The sequence below is a fragment of the Triticum dicoccoides genome, chromosome 1B (genome assembly GCF_002162155.2).
Source record: "Triticum dicoccoides isolate Atlit2015 ecotype Zavitan chromosome 1B, WEW_v2.0, whole genome shotgun sequence".
NCBI classification, from domain to species: Eukaryota; Viridiplantae; Streptophyta; class Magnoliopsida; order Poales; family Poaceae; genus Triticum; species Triticum dicoccoides.
This window is the reverse complement of record NC_041381.1, coordinates 311,254,030-311,270,241: the sequence shown is the minus strand read 5'-3', so window position 1 is coordinate 311,270,241 and position 16,212 is coordinate 311,254,030. Positions and strand designations below refer to the sequence as shown.

Genomic DNA, 16,212 nt, shown 5'->3' with positions numbered 1-16,212 from the left:
GGATGATCCCCTAGAAGTGCAGGTCATCGAATCACTATGTCTTAACCATGATGTCTATGAAAGATTTCACCTCCACAAAGAATCAGACCAACAAAAAAAGCTTGACACAGCAACATAATCTCATCTCAAATCTGCAAAGACATAAAAACTCTCTAATCACATGGCACCGCCAAAAGAACAAGAGAAAATTTATTCTCATAAAATTATAATGATCACTAGAGATTGACGAAGAACATAAAAGTCTTGAAGATCCGAGGTCCCCCCACCTCTCAGCACCAAGCTGGCAGCCGGAGGCGAGGGGATCTAAATTTCTCACATGTGACGGTGGCATAGGTGCGACTAAATTTTTCCCTTATCATACACGAATGGGTCACATGGGCCCGTGAGATTTTTCTAGTAATTATTGGATAAAATAATTAGGTTACAACCCAATAATTTCAGAACAAAAATATAATCTTACGAACGTTTATCCATCCAATTTTTGTACGACCGGGGAGATCAAGTGTTCGCTTGTTGTGGCCTACAAAACCAGTTAAAGTAACTGTACCAAAGTCGTACTACAAGCAACTTTCTATGGTACGCCTACCATTGCTCAGAATTAAACGATGGACGAGAAGAGGACATAAAAATTTCAGTTGTGGATCGCAAGATACGAGTAACATTGAAGGAAAGCACCACGTTATGTAATCGCACGGATGTCTTCTTCCGAGGGCGTTATGTAATCGCACGGATGTCTTCTTCCGAGGGTCGATGGATGAATCTACGGAAGCAAAGGATTTGTAGCTTACGCGCCGCCGATTCTTGGCCGGCCCGCATGTAGATGTAGTGGATATATGATGCAAGATTGACTTGAGATGGTCGCTTTTGGCACTTAAAGATAACGTTGATATGTGATGTCTCTGTGGACAACGACCTATCGAGGGCACCCCGTTGTGGCACCGGAGAAGAATGTCTTGCGGCGGCTGTAACCCTGGTCTAGGGACAATTACGGCGGCAAGCAAGCTCTTGATTAACGAAAGTAATTAACTTCTGCACGCTAGTTAACGGTGCTCTTAATTGCCCAGAGTACATAGGTGCCGATGCTGTCCTACGTCTAGCTTTTTGTTATTATCAGATAATTGTCTGCAACGAGGCACAAATATTTTACCTGTAATTACCATAATTTATCTGTCATTTACATCTTAAAAAATGATTTTTAGTTTTTAATTGAATCTGCACTTTTTGTAAAACTTGATTTTACGAGAAGTTGTCTCTTTTTTTTCTCATGTGAAAAAAAGGAAAGCCGATGCGAATCTCGCCTAGCGGCCAGCCTTCCGGCACTTGTTGCGGTGACTCCCGTTCGATGACGACCTCCTCTCGGTTGACCGTGGTGAGGAGGGTCACCGAGTCCCGCGAGTGTGTATCTGTATAATTTTAGAATTAGGGCTTTAGTAATTTAGGTTTTTTAGACGCTCTACGTCTTGGTTCCGACGAAGGCGGCGGCGACGTTGAATAAAAGTACTTTGTATCTCCCCCACCCCAACCCCCACCCCCAACGCGGTGTTCTTATCTATATATGGTCGGCAATTGATCTAGATGGTTGTCTGTTCAAATGGAGATGGTGTGATGGCGGCGCCAGTATCACTGTGGTGGACTTGTGTCCTCGGACTCCACCCTTGCGACATCATTAGATCCAACGCAGATGCGAAGTTCGGGAGACAGTGCAGGAGCGGGTAGCAGATAGTGGTTTGCATTAACGACAACTAGAAGACGTGGATCATGTGCTAGGTTCGTGGTTGACGTCAAGCAGGGTATAAGATTTGGAGTTCGATGGCGTGACTAAGATGATGTGCGAGCCAAATTATTTCAACGATGATTTCGTCTTTGGTGAGTAAACTGAAAATGGGATTCCTTCATGAATTTGCATTCACCTGCCCATTAGGCAAACTGGGCAATCACACAATTCATCCCAATGCACCATCTCAAAAATAAAATTTTCTAACCCAAGACGATTGAGCGACTGTTTAACAAATTAATGGCATAAAATATTTGTCCCCGCAAAAAGAATGGCGTGGCATAAAATATGTCGCCATGATCCGATTGTACTTTTTCTTTTGAGAACTATTGTACTTCTTTGTTGCACCGCCTACTTCCCTTCCCTTCCTCTCACATTTTTGCATTTCTATCCTCTCCCAAACATTCCCCTTCTGTATCATTTAACAAGCAAGGAAGAAATCTGCTCCAGGAGATACCAAATCACCTCCTCTCCCCTCCCGTCTCCTCTTCCCCTCTATCTCTCTCTCTCCCCTTCCCCGTTCACACCACTCCCCCGCTCCCCCCATTGGCCATTGCTGCCCCAATCCCAAGCTCCAAATGTCAAGAACTTCAGCCCCATTGCCCCGCCCGCTCTGCTGCCTGCTGCCACTCTCCTGCATTGCTATAAAATCATCTGCATCTCCACTCCGGCCCCTCTAGTCCAGCCAAAGGAACAACCGGAGATGGCAGGAGCCCCAAAATCCACCCTCCTTATCTTGCTCCTCCCCCTCCTGTTGCTCGGGGCCGCGGCCTCCTCCCTCCCCCTGCTCAACTCCTCGCTCCCGGACCCCGCCGCCGTCGTCGCCGACTTCCACAGGTACTACCTTATCCTCGAAATCTCGCAATGTGGCAGCGCAAACTTCAAATTCGCAATCTTTTTTTACGCGCTTCTTTCGCAACGTAACGGCGGCGTGTCGGCGTTGGCATGGGCAGCAAGGTGGCGACGTCGCGGCGGCGGATGCAGGAGACGGGCGGAGGCGGCGGGTGCATGACGGGCAACCCGATCGACGACTGCTGGCGGTGCGCCGGGACGGACTGGTGGAAGGACCGGCAGCGGCTGGCGGACTGCGGCATCGGGTTCGGCCGCAACGCGCTGGGCGGCAAGGGCGGGCCGTTGTACGTTGTGACCGACTCCTCGGACCGCGACCCCGTGAACCCGGCGCCCGGCACGCTCCGGCACGCCGCCATCCAGGAGGGCCCGCTGTGGATCGTGTTCGCCGCGGACATGACCATCCGCCTCAACGAGGAGCTGCTGGTGAACAGCTACAAGACCATCGACGGGCGCGGCGCGAACGTGCACGTCGCCGGCGGCGCGTGCATCACGCTGCAGTACGTGTCCAACGTGATCATCCACAACCTGCACGTGCACGACTGCGTGCCGGCGGGGAACGCGAACGTGCGGTCGTCGCCGACGCACTACGGGTGGCGCACCCGGTCGGACGGCGACGGCATCTCGCTCTTCTCGGCGCGGGACGTGTGGGTGGACCACTGCGCGCTGTCCCGGTGCGCGGACGGGCTGGTGGACGCCATCATGGGGTCGACGGGCATCACCGTGTCCAACAGCTACTTCTCCCACCACGACGAGGTGATGCTGCTGGGGCACAGCGACGGGTACCTCCCGGACTCGGGGATGCAGGTGACCATCGCGTTCAACCACTTCGGCGTGCAGCTGGTGCAGCGGATGCCGCGCTGCCGCAGGGGCTACTTCCACATCGTCAACAACGACTACACGGCGTGGGAGATGTACGCCATCGGCGGCAGCGCCAGCCCCACCATCAACAGCCAGGGCAACCGCTACATCGCCCCCGCAAACCCCAACGCCAAGGAGGTTTGTGCTTTTCTCTTGCCGTGCCGCCTCGGTTTGTTTGCTCATGGTTTTGGGTCTCCGTTTGCTCTGTTCCTTTCTTTGCTTGCCGAGTTCTTGTGCTTTCACCGCCTCGTTTGGATCTTTGCTCTGTTTAGGGCGGTGGATGGGCCGGTACCATGCGGTGGTTGCCAAATAAGTACTGTGACCATTGTCCTGTTATTCCATGTCCCATTTTTCTTTCTTCCCGTACGTGTTCTCCACTGGAAAGTGGTCCGGGTTTTCTGTTAAAAATCATGCTCATTTCTGCGGTTATTTTGCTAGTTAGTACTACATGAGGTTTGTATTAATGAACACTAGTGATGGTCCTGCGAAATGGTACCACTCACTGATCGATGAATGTGCATAGTACTACCCCATCTCTCTCTCTTTGGTGTTGGTAGTAGTAGTAGGAGCATCTCCTTTTATTTTTACAAAAAAGGTGGCGCGTGCATGCATGCATGCTTCTCCGATTTTGGTCCAGCCAGCCGGAGGCAGGGGTGGCATCCGAGGGCCGAGGCTCCCCGGCCCGGTTGAGGCAACCGCTGAGGTCACGGCCAGCAGATAGTAGTTTGAATGAGCGGGTGTGGTTGGTTTGGGTTGCAGGTGACGAAGCGCGTGGACACGGAGGAAGGGCAGTGGAGCGGGTGGAACTGGCGGACGGAGGGGGACATGATGGTGAACGGCGCCTTCTTCGTGCCCTCCGGGGAAGGGATGGAGAACATCTACGACAAGGCCTCCAGCGGCGTCGACCCCAAGTCGTCGGCGCTCGTCGACCAGCTCACCATGGGCGCCGGCGTCCTCGGCGGGCCAAGGTACTACGCTTTCCCTTCCCTTGGCTTGCGGTCTACGTGGGGGTGGGTCAGGGGGCTGAAATATCTCGTACCATGCGATAAACTGCGATCGGTCGCGGCTGCCTGGCGGGTCCCACGTGAACACCTTTGTTCCCCAACTTTTTTGCCTTTTGTTTCTTCTTCTTTTTTACTCATTTGCCTTCCTCCAACGGGCATCGGTTGCCGGGGTGCGTGCCGGACACCCCGCACTGCACCCCGTCCCCGGCCCCGAGTCGCCCATTCCCGCGCCCGGAGTCAAAAATCATTTCCTCCCTGGCAGTGGGAATGTGCATCCGAGGACCGCCGCCGCCCGGCCATAATGTCGTGGACTTAGATGTGCGCTGCGTACCACGTTGGCCGAACCATGTCGGCGTTATGCCGTCGAAAGATTCATTCACGATTTCGCAGAGACACGGGCGTCGATTTATTTTTAAATTAATAATTAAACCGGGCCATGCTTTGCTCCGCCTGTAGTACAGAGCATGGTGGTTAATTAAACTGTGACTTCTCACTAGAAGATGCAGAGCACTATGAAGATAGTACAGGGTACAAGTGCAGAGATACTAGTGATGTACTGACAAATTCAGACTGCCCATGGCACTCGCATGGGTGAAAGCGAGAAAAATTCGGCCGTGCATGAGAGCGCCATCATCCAGCCCGTGGCTCTGTCATCCGCGGCCTGGACGCTCCATCGTCAAACCAAGAGACAAAAAGGAACGTGGTTTCTCAAAAAACAAAGGACAAAAAATAACGTGTGTGCTAGTAGCTACTGCTACCTGGTAGTGCTAGTACTAGTAGAGAAGAATAGCCCGCCGGGCCGCTGATCACTGATTTTGTCCCGGAATCTTACGTCCCATCACTTCAATCTTGCTCAAAATGATACTACTACCTTCGATCCATATTTGACTAGATACCGATGTATTTCCTTTCTTTTTTGTCTCATATAAAATTTGTCAGATTCAAACTTCATAAAATTTGACCAACTATATAAGAAAAAATAGTATCAACATTCACATTATGAAATCAATATCATTAGATGCATCACGAAATTACTTTCTATACTATATACTCCCTCTGTTCACTTTTATAAGGCCTTGTAGACATTTCAGACAACATGCAAATTGTCTGAAACGACTTACAAAAGTGAACAAATGGAGTAACTTTTCTATTGTAAATTTCAATATTTTTTAAGATAACTTTGATCAAACATCACGTGGTTTGACTTCAAATAAGTTTTATACACGGAGTAAAAAGAAACAGGGGGAGTATCTAGACACAAACGTTTTGGCTTTTCTTTTTTGGAACAATCCAATTGTTCTAATACTACCTTGTACCGGGAGTTAATTGAGCGTTTGGATCTAGGTAGTGTCCCGTGACCTTTTTGTCGTCCCGTACCGTGTTCCCCGGAATCGAATTCTTAGAGGGTGCTTGGATACGTTTTAGTCCCATGACTAAAAGTAGTGGGACTAAAACTTGCTAGCCTCACCCATGCTTGGATACAAATACTAAATAGACTAAAATAAGTTAATGAGCATTTATTATCCTTCAAACCCTCCAATCCCGAACTCGCATGTGTTAAAGGAGAGGAGTTAAATGAGGAGAGAGAGGACTAATCCACATTTTAGTAGGGTTCCCCTGACTAAATTTTTTTAGTCTCAAGACTAGTTCTAGTCTCTCTTTAGTCAGGGGTGATTGGAACTTTAGCCTCTAAAAAAGACTAGTTTTAGTCAGACTAAAAATAGTCCCTTGAATCCAAGCATAGCCTTATTCCAGCGCGCGTTCATGACAGCGCTGCTAGATCTGAGCTTGACCAATACCCAAAAGCAACTGTGTAAGCAGTCGTTGCCGGTTTTCGTGGTGGTATCTTACTCATAAGGGCGCGCTTGGATTGGATGTAAAATAATACGGGGCTGTTTTGTTTACACGTGTAACTTACCGACTGATGAGCAATTTACACGCGGAAATGAAACGACAGACCGAGGCCTGTATATTTTACGGATGTATTTAGAACGGAAACGCTGATCCAAACAGGGCCTAATGTGTGTTTTCTTCTGCCAGGGACAATGGCGAAGCGTCCGCGTACGTCGGGTTCAACTATGCCGGATCGGCAACCGGCGGTGGGAGTGCAGGAGGTGGAGGCAACGGGTATGGTTCCCTTGGGATGGTCTATGCCAATAGCGGCCATCGGAGCTGCCCATCTCAGTTGATACTATCGTTGACTACTTTGGTTCTTGCCCTAATATGGTCTGTAAGACTCGATTGAGACATAACACATGGTTTGGTTATTATGATTCAGTCGGGGAAAGGTAGGAAAAGAGGGGAAAGTTGACACTAGGGACATATGTAGGCAGCAGTAATATAGATACCCACCATCACCATGTCCATGTACCAGCACATGGGGATGTGTTGGAATATTGCAAGGTAGCCTCAGTGTAGCTGTTGTGACAAAGTTCATTCATTCGTGTGGTTATTAACTCTAACCGCCCTGTAATCTCAGCCAAAGAAGAAAATACAGACTGGCTTACAAGGGAAAGCTCACTGGACTGCATCCAAAGAGACTGTCATTAAACAAAATAAAATTTCAGAACGGTGGGTGCTAGCAAACACTATAGCCTGACGCCCAACGGTTTATTCATAAACGCACAGCCAAACATGTTTTTCAACCTAACAATACCTTGATAGAAAAAGCATTGTGTTACTTGTTTCATGAAAATAGCCGAAAGTTGAGCGACAACTGTCAATGACCAGGGGCCTGTTTAAAAACATGATTATGTCAGTAGTAACAATGTAATGATGACATAGCAGACCACGGTCCATAATTGTCCTAAGCAGAGCACACAGCAGCAGCACCCACACAAGGCGGGTACAGTACATGCAATCACAAAAGTCACGCATTTTGTATCACCGTCCGCTAATTCTCTCAATTCTGATATTCTCCTAGTGCTGCAAGCTACATGACAATATATGAAAGACTTTTAACACCCTTGGTACAACTGCTGCGCGCCAAATTAACCCAAAATGGAACCCATTTGTATTTTTAACCAGAAGGTGGCGGTGGAGGAGGTGGCATGGACATTGGAGGTGGCGGCATTCCACCACCTTGTTGTGGGGGTGGGGGTGGCCTCCACATAGGTGGTGCTTGCATATTGGGAGGTGGCGGAGGCGGCCTGGCCATGTGATGAGGTGGCGGCATCATGTTTTGCGGTGGGGGCATCATGTTTTGCGGCGGTGGGGGCATCCCTGGAAGCCTGTATTGAAGCTGCTGTTGCATAGGAGGTGGTACTTGTTGCATATTCTGTGGAGGACCAGGCCAGGCAGGCTGTCCATGCATCTGCATGGGAGGGTATTGACCAACAGGTGGCGGCGGCGGTCTGACATGTTGCATCTGTCCTGGGACATTCCCATTGGCAAAAGGCCGTGGCACAGGTGCACCAACACCACCGTTTTGAAGCCCTTGGGTTGGCGGAGCAGTTGCAAACATTGTGTGAGGCCTATGCTTCTGAGATCCTGGGTTATTCGCTGCAAGCAACCTCTCTGCCAACATATAACAACAGAGTCATCACAAGTTAAGAAAAAGTAGTAATAATAAGATCTTCAGATCAAGACAGCCGTCTACAGCATATATAGGCAGCAATGGTGGCAAGAGCAGTGACAACATGTGATATGGTAGTAAAAATGCCTCCAGGAAAATTTCAACAAATCAGATCAAGATCCATCATGTTTACTAAATGATGAAATACTTGAAAGGAAATCACTTTCAATAAAGTTGAAACCCTAAGGCCCGTTCGGTACATGTGAGTGCAAAACAAAGGAACACAAAAAGGCATAGGAATCAGGTGGAGTGCAACCTTGAAACCTACAGGCTTCCAAAACATAGGAACGGGCTTTTCCTTTGGTCTTGGGTGGATGTTATGTTTACCCTATTAAACATAGGAAACCTTCCCTTCCCTAAGGAAACCGTACAGACATCACAGGAAAAATTTCCGTAGGAAACCTGTGCACTAAAAAGAACCTAAAATGTCAAAGCACAAATGTCGGGATGTGGGGAACTCGGCGTCAACCAGTTAGCCAGTGGCACACAGCCGACAGCATGCCCGGCCTGCCACCCATGTTCAAGCCTTCGGCTCCAGAGGGTGTGTCCGTGTGTGTCTGGGTTGTTTCCCCAAATAAGTCCCTGTTGGTCTAGTTGGTTTTTTTAAATGTGGGGATTTGGAGAAGTATAGCAATCTAAGTCCATGTCCAGAATGGAACAACCTAATCAAGATTAGACAACAGGTTTTTTTTAAATGCGGGGATTTGGAGAAGTATAGCAATCTAGAGTCGATGTCCAGAATGTTACAACCTAATAAAGACTAGACAACCAACTTCAATATTCTTTCAACATAAGCAAGAGCTGATCCATGTTATTGTACAAGAAACCAAACAACTAGCTCAACAGATATTTCGAAATACAATACCTGCTGGTGTGCCATGGCGCTCTCCTTTCGTGTCTTTCTTGTAAGCATATGAGACAGTGATTGGCCGATTACATAAATGCTGGTTGTTCATGGCCTGGGAAATTACAGCAAAGGTAACAGTTGAAACATATGACAGAATCACAATAAGCCAAAATATAGAGCAGTATTGCGCGAATGACATTACCTCTATAGCTTGATCAGATGATTCAAAGGAGTCATAGCTCACAAAGCCAAAACCTCGAGAATTTCCAGTTTCAGGGTCCCGCATTATCTTGAAAAAGGAAGTTCAGAATATGACAGTCATGACACCAACATGCATTTGCGTCAAATATGCAAAGGGAAAAGAAGATAGAATATTTAACTCATTTGATCCCTATCATGGCATAATTAGAGGAACAGTGCAGGGAGCATGTAGGGTAATTTTAAATCAAGAAGATGCTACCAGATAAGTATTACACTGAAGCAAGGAAGACTACCAGACAAGCAAATGCAATAATATTAGGTTAATTTAAGCATAACGATTGCTCTTCTTTGATTCTGGAGATCGTAATAAGAGGCTAATGCTGATGAAATCAGTTCCCATTGTGACGTGAGATAATTAGCTAGCAAGTACATAGCCAAATGCAGAAAGTTTATATAATTGTCACCTTAGGGTTGGTCACAATCACACCAAATGCACTGAAGGTATCATAGAGAAGCTTCTCATCGACTTCCTGTTGACAAAGCAAACACAAAACTATTAGCTACATATATTAATATGAATATAAAGTAATAAGAGAAAATGGGCTTTAGGTTTCTACCGGATCAAGATTGCCAATAAAAAGATTCGCACCCACATCCAAGCTCTTCTTGTCTTGGGAAGCCTGGAAAAAGATGGCATAGTCATATTAGGTCACTGTGATTAAAATCCTAACTGTATGATGTATCATTAAACAAATTCATGTGGACTACATACAATAAAGAAACTTCAAGTTACCAGGAAGCAATAGGTTTGTAAAAATAGAAAATGAGAATTCAAAGTACTGAACTCTGTCAATCAGACAGTTTACCACAAGATGATCATCCACATTAATTAAGTTGTTCAAACAGTAGCAGTAACATCAGAGGGAAAGAGTAATATCAACATTTGAAGACATTTATTTTACTCAACGGATCCAATCCCCCCAATCAGGAATTTGGTATCAGTTTGTCGATGTTTTGAAGTAGGGTTTTTATCATTTATGCCACTAGTTGTGTCCCACTACTCAGTTTTTCCATTAGAAGTTTCAACTACTCAAAAATGCCATCGTTCCGTGAGATGCTTGCTCAAAAATACCATTAGATACCATTTCTGTCAGGTCATACCCGTTGACCATGTTATATGACCAAAATACCCCTAGACACACATGTCACCTCTCTCTATCTCACAATGATAAATGTGGACCCCACTTGTCAAGAGTAAGTCAGCGAATAATTTTTAGAGGAAAATAAGAACGTCGTTGGGGATCGAGTGGGACCCACACTTTATCGTATTGAGATAGAGGGAGAGCTGACATGTTGGTCCATGGGTATTTTGGTCATATAACATGGTAAACGGGCTTTTAGCTGACAGTAATGGTGTCTAGTGATATTTTTGAGCATGCGCCTAATGGTGCGATTGCCTTTTTGACCAGTTGAAACTCCTAGTGGCAAAACTGAATAGTTGGACACGACTAGTGGCATAAATGATAAAAACCCTTTGAAGTATCATCTAAATTTCTAAGCACACGAGATTAAACTACCAACTATCATAAAGTTCAAAAGTAAGGGATCTCAGTGTTAGTCCAGTTACTATATACTCCCTCCGTTCCTTTATATAAGGTGTATTTGTTTTTTGATAAAATTCCAAAATGTAAGGTGCATTTCTTCTAATTCATCCTAATTCCGCTTTTAACCCTCCAGAAAAAGGAAAGTATATTTCTCCTAATTGCATATATATCTCCTTGTAGAGAAAAAAGGAAAGTATCTCTCTCTCGATTGCGTGTATCTCTTCCTTTACTAGTCTAAATGATTTACTTGTCGATAATCAACTAATTAGCCAAGAGCGATTTCGTCCTACATTGTCTATAATTATGTGCCTTGGTCACCGTGCCGAAACTAATACACCTTATATAAAGGAATGGAGGGAGTATTACATAACTGCTGCAGAAGTGCTGAGGAAGGCTGGGAGGGTCAAGAGAAGTGATTACCTTGTTTACTCTTATTGGCTTTCCGTACAATTTGAGCATGTTCAAAATCTTAATAGCCTACAAAAAGCAAAGCAAAAATTCAAAAATAAAACAGTTTACATCTAGATGAGATAAATGAAGGTAAAATAAATTGCTATCACGCCAGTACAAATAGACTTACATAATCTGCATCTTCCTCACTCCTAAATTCTACAAACCCATAGCCCTGGTGTAGATTTGTAACTCTGTCTTTTGGGACATAGACATTAACTACAAACAAAAGAAGGGATCATTATTTATTAACCATCAAACTCACTAATTTATTCACATGATATTTGAGATGAAATTTCTATTTCACGGTATAAGTGAAAATGGTCCGCAGTTCAGCACCAAACATATAAATCGATTAGAGCAAGATGCTGGAAGATAGTTCACAACAAGAATCAACCTGTACATTATAGGGCAGGAAAAGTGTCCCATTGTGGACATGCTACTTACCAACAGGGCCTGCTTGGACAAACAACTCCCACAGTAATTCCTCAGAAACCTGTAAAATGATACAGGAAGAACTATCAGCATGGATGTCTGGAAATAATGATACCAAAGGGAGGAATATGCGGTTCTACAATATACAAGAAGGCACAGGTTCCTTAAGTGGATTTATAATTTCTCAATGGAAGCAACAGGATTGAGTTGTTGCAACTTACAATCATCCATAAGCACATACTCCCTCAAAAAAAGAAAGCACATACAGAACTCCATGGTTATAATTTCCTACTGAAGAAAGGAAAAATAATCCCAGTTACAAACTATCAAATAGCAATGTGATTGATGCACATCTAAACAGTCGACTTCTGTCCATCTAAACATTACACCAACGAATGATTAGCGGCCAATGCACGTGACAGCGTTGCTGCACTTGAAACAGTGGAAGGCCATGTATTTAGCAGCAGGGACTAGCCATTTTGACCGCGCAAGACAAATCCATATTCATCAAGCAAAAACTGGACGGCGTCGCCGACAGGATACACGGATCCCGCTCTCAGAGCAAGGTGGGGATCTATACTTTTACAGGGATGGATAGGAGGGGGGAGTAGGGGCGGGGGAACACCAACCTGCGGGTCGAGGTTGCCAACGTAGGTGGTGGCGTCCTGGTTGCGCTCCGCCGAGTGCTGCCCGAGGAGGTTCGCGCCCACGCCGGGCGCGATACGCGTCGTCATGCCTGGTTCACGGCGGCGCGACGGCGAGAGTGCTAAGAAAGCGGAACCGCGGGGGTGGGGTCTGCCCTAGGACGAGGACGGGCTGGGGAGTCGGTGCAGTATCTTGTACGGGGCGGCGGCGTGGTGCCGTCCGTGCAGGGACCAGCGCTGGCGAGGGTGGCGGGGTCGCGACCAACGCGCCGGTGAAGAAACGGGCGGAGGGCAGCCCTAGGAAGCCAGTCAGTGGGGCAGGGGAGGCGCCGGTGCAGTGGCGGCGGCTAGGGTTAGCTGTTCGCCATCTGCGGCGAGAGATAGAGGTATTCTTTTTTTTTCTTCTCTCTTTTTGAATTGGCGAGAGATAGAGCTGCGTACGGGCGAATTGCTGCTCGATAGAATTGGCTTTTGTCGACTTGTCGTGGCTAAGAGCATCTCCAACACACAACGACTTGATAGCGTGCGCGGGACCGAAACTGACGCTCTAGCAGCCATGATAAAATCGTGTGCGCAGTAAAGTTGGTTCAGCGCGATGAGTGAAACGGCATCGTGAGTGTTGTGTATTTGGTGCGCCAGCTCCCGCGCGTTGTCCAGCGAATATTTGCGCGCGAGTGACCAACTGCCACCCTGACCTCTTCGGTCGTCCCGCCTTCGCCCCGCACCGCCGCCAGCGAAATTACACCGATAGAAGGTCGTGCCGACATCCCGCCAACCCCTTCCTACACCCGCGACCCCTTCGTCGCCGCCGCTGCCGCAAACCCTAGCGTGGGGTTGACCTTTGGCTTTGTCGCCGGCGCCCCTCCTCCTCCAAGCACCGGTCTCGCGCACGGTCTTTTCATGGCGCCCCGGACGACCTCGCGAGGTGGTGAAATGGCGCCGCCGCCCGCCATGAAGCCACGGGGCTCCGTCTCCAAGCGACCAAATATAGCGACGGTGACGACGACGACGTCCGAAAAGAAGAAGAAAGTGGACGGCGCTTCTAGGCGCCCGAAGAAGAAACATGCAGCGCGTCCGGCTGCACCTCCGCCTGATTGCCGCCCAAAGCGCTGGATAGCTCGCAATTTGTAGCGTCGGCGGCCGATGCGCACAAGGTGTTTGATGAAATGCCCACAAGGTATGAGTTTTTCCCCTTTTCTTTGTTGTTCTTTAGATAAATGTATACATATGGATAGCTTGATTGGTTTTCTTTATCGTACTTTGTAGTTTCAATGATGACACATACATGTCAACAATGAGTGTTCACTCCAATAATTGTCATTGTTCTCAAACCAATGAAGTGCATGCAGATGATCATGGTATGAAGTGGATGAGGATGGTGAGTGTATCGTCGATGCACCAAAAGGAAGGGTGTGCAACTACACCATTGAGGAAGACGTCTCGCTATGCAATACATGGTTGACCGTGTCTATGGATGCCACCGTTGGAGGGGACCAATCTAGAGATACATATTGGTTTCGTATGAATGAGTTCTTTGATGCACACAACAAGAGTGGAATTGAGCGCACAGGTAGATCTCTTCTCCCGGTGGTCGATGATCAACAGAGATTGTCAAAAGTGGGTGACGGCAATGAAGTCGATTGACACGATAAACCCAGTGGCACTAATGATAGAGATGGGGTAAATGCCATTTATTTATGTTCCATGTTCATGCTTCACCTTTTGTGTTTCAAGTAGTAACGTGTTATTTTGTTTGTAGCTCAATATTGCAGAAACTTGTTTCACGGAGAAGAGAAGAAGACCAATAAAAGTAAGGTCGAGAAAGGGAGAGCATTTGTGTTGCCCCACTGCTACGAAGTGTTGAAGGATGAAGAGAAATGGAAGCCCCGTGAAGTCCAAGAGGAGAGCAAGAAACACAAGGGAACTATTGATTTGGATGATGATGAGGAGGAGGAGGAGGCATCAAGTGATGGCGGCAAGAGGAGCCCTGCACCAAACTCGGTTGCCTACTCTAAGCCTAAAAGACCAAATGGAGATAAACTAGCAAAAGAAGAAGAAGAAGAAGAAGAAGAAGAAGAAGAAGAAGAAGAGGGGGAGGAGGAGAAGGAGGAGAGGAGATGATAGAGGCAAAGGTGTCCCGTCTTTCGATGAGATGGTGATTATCGTTTCGGAGGAGTAGACTTTGACTATCCGACTACGTACGTGCAAGGACGTCGCGCCTTAGCAATCGCTAAACCAACTCCGAGAGGTTATTGACCACGCCGGAGCACGATCAACCTGACCACGAGGATCAACTCCGAGAGGTTATTTCCTGCGAGCACACGAAGAACAAGCAAGAAACTGAGATTGCAATCTGGATATTGCGAATATAAGATGAAAGCTTTATTGATCAAGATGGGGTTCTCTGACGTCTTGGTCTGGTCGTTGAACACAAACGAAGTACACGAAGTTGCAGCTATGGCGAACTTTTAATCTAAACAAAACCCAAAGTCTAAACGACGCCCTAAGGGTTGTATATATGGAGGAAGAGGGGGGATTTCGTGGCCCTTGGGGAAGGGGTCCGAAACCAACCTTATCTCTTGTTTCCCCACACATACGGACTCTAGAAACAACCTATACTCAAGTATTTCAAAATTACATGGACCTGACCCAATAATAAGGTGACGCAACACCTAGAATAGCCTCTGGACAAAAGTTATGAAGTAGCATCTTGTATATTTCGTCCAAGGCTTCATGCACTCATTATGGTGGCTTCAACGTCCTGAAATCATCACTTGTAACTCCGTTCTTGTTCCCCTTGCGCATGCCATCATCTCCATGCTTGTTCTTGCTCCAATGTTCATCCTTCTCCAAGCTAGGCCCTTCATTTGTAAGTAAAACAAATGTATCCAATTTAGGCAGCACATATTCTCATGAACATTAGAATCATTACCAAGAAACGAAAGTACCTGGTAATTTAATTGGCATGCGCGAGCTCTAGTAATTGCTCCAATATGTATAGTAGCAGGAGTTGTGGGTGTAACAATGGTATTGATGACCTCGTCATCCTTCCCTTCTTGAAATGAAGTCGTCCTCGACGGAAGCTCATCTTCCTTGCCTTAAATAAGGCTTCAAATCTGCAATATTAAAAGTGGGGCTAACCCCAAAATCTGCAGGCAGCTCAAGTTTATATGCATTATCATTTATTTTTTCTAACACCTTGAAAGGACCATCAGCACGTGACATTAGCTTTGATTTGCGCAAATCATGAAATCTATCCTTACGCAAATGTAACCAAACAAGATCTCCAGGTGCAAACACAACATGTTTTCTACCCTTATCTCCAGCAAGTTTATATTTAGCATTCATACGCTCAATGTTTTCCTTAGTTAACTCGTGCATTTTTTGAAATCAATTCGGCATGTTGTTTAGCATCAAAATTAACCTTCTCCGAAGATGGAAGAGGCAACAAATCAATAGGTGCACGAGGTAGGAAACCATACACAATTTCAAAAGGGCACGTCTTAGTAGTAGAATGCAATGAACGATTATAAGCAAATTCAATATGAGGCAAGCATTCTTCCCACATTTTCTTATTATTCTTCAAAACAGCCCTAAGCATATTAGACAATGTTCTATTGACTACTTCAGTATGTCCATCAGTTTGGAGGTGACAAGTAGTACTAAAAAGCAGTTTAGTTCCCAACTTAGCCCATAAACATCTCCAAAAGTGACTAAGAAATTTAGTATCATGATCTGAAACAATAGTATTTGGCACACCATGCAAGCAAATAATTTCACGAAAGAACAAATCAGCAACATTAACAACATCATCGCTTTTATGACATGGTATAAAGTGTGTCACTTTCGAGAATCTATCCACGACAACAAATATGCTATCCCTCCCCTTCTTTGTTCGTGGTAAACCTAAAATAAAGTCCATAGATATATCCTCCCAAGGAACACTAGCTACAGGCAAAGGCATATATA

General features: G+C 46.4%; 2 protein-coding genes across 2 annotated transcripts; one reads left to right on the top strand and one right to left on the bottom strand.

Moving 5' to 3' along the window:
• The first annotated feature begins 2,218 nt into the window (after positions 1 to 2,218).
• Positions 2,219 to 7,003, top strand: LOC119332351 (probable pectate lyase 5). Its single transcript, XM_037605538.1, has 4 exons — positions 2,219 to 2,611; positions 2,728 to 3,622; positions 4,244 to 4,452; positions 6,529 to 7,003. The coding sequence occupies exons 1-4, from the start codon at positions 2,478 to 2,480 to the stop codon at positions 6,731 to 6,733; spliced, it is 1,443 nt and encodes a 480-aa protein (XP_037461435.1). The 5' UTR covers positions 2,219 to 2,477; the 3' UTR covers positions 6,734 to 7,003.
• Positions 7,004 to 7,193: 190 nt separating this feature from the next.
• On the bottom strand, positions 7,194 to 12,699 carry LOC119332341 (splicing factor 3B subunit 4-like). Its single transcript, XM_037605528.1, has 9 exons — positions 12,229 to 12,699; positions 11,612 to 11,660; positions 11,295 to 11,383; positions 11,135 to 11,191; positions 9,728 to 9,790; positions 9,575 to 9,640; positions 9,112 to 9,198; positions 8,928 to 9,021; positions 7,194 to 8,004 (listed from the first exon to the last, which is right to left on the bottom strand). Exons 1-9 carry the CDS (start codon positions 12,331 to 12,333, stop codon positions 7,508 to 7,510), a joined length of 1,107 nt encoding a protein of 368 aa, XP_037461425.1. The 5' UTR covers positions 12,334 to 12,699; the 3' UTR covers positions 7,194 to 7,507.
• Positions 12,700 to 16,212: the final 3,513 nt, after the last annotated feature.

Bases quoted from the DNA above. Each gene is read 5' to 3' on its own strand.
- LOC119332351 (XM_037605538.1), top strand. From the start codon at position 2,478: ATGGCAGGAGCCCCAAAATCCACCCTCCTTATCTTGCTCCTCCCCCTC. The intron at 2,612-2,727 runs GTACTACCTTAT...TGGCATGGGCAG, and splicing joins GTCGTCGCCGACTTCCACAG to CAAGGTGGCGACGTCGCGGC. The intron at 3,623-4,243 runs GTTTGTGCTTTT...TTTGGGTTGCAG, and splicing joins CAAACCCCAACGCCAAGGAG to GTGACGAAGCGCGTGGACAC.
- LOC119332341 (XM_037605528.1), bottom strand. From the start codon at position 12,333: ATGACGACGCGTATCGCGCCCGGCGTGGGCGCGAACCTCCTCGGGCAG. The intron at 11,661-12,228 runs GTTGGTGTTCCC...ATCATTTTACAG, and splicing joins TTGGCAACCTCGACCCGCAG to GTTTCTGAGGAATTACTGTG. The intron at 9,791-11,134 runs GTAATCACTTCT...ATCTTTTTCCAG, and splicing joins AGCCAATAAGAGTAAACAAG to GCTTCCCAAGACAAGAAGAG.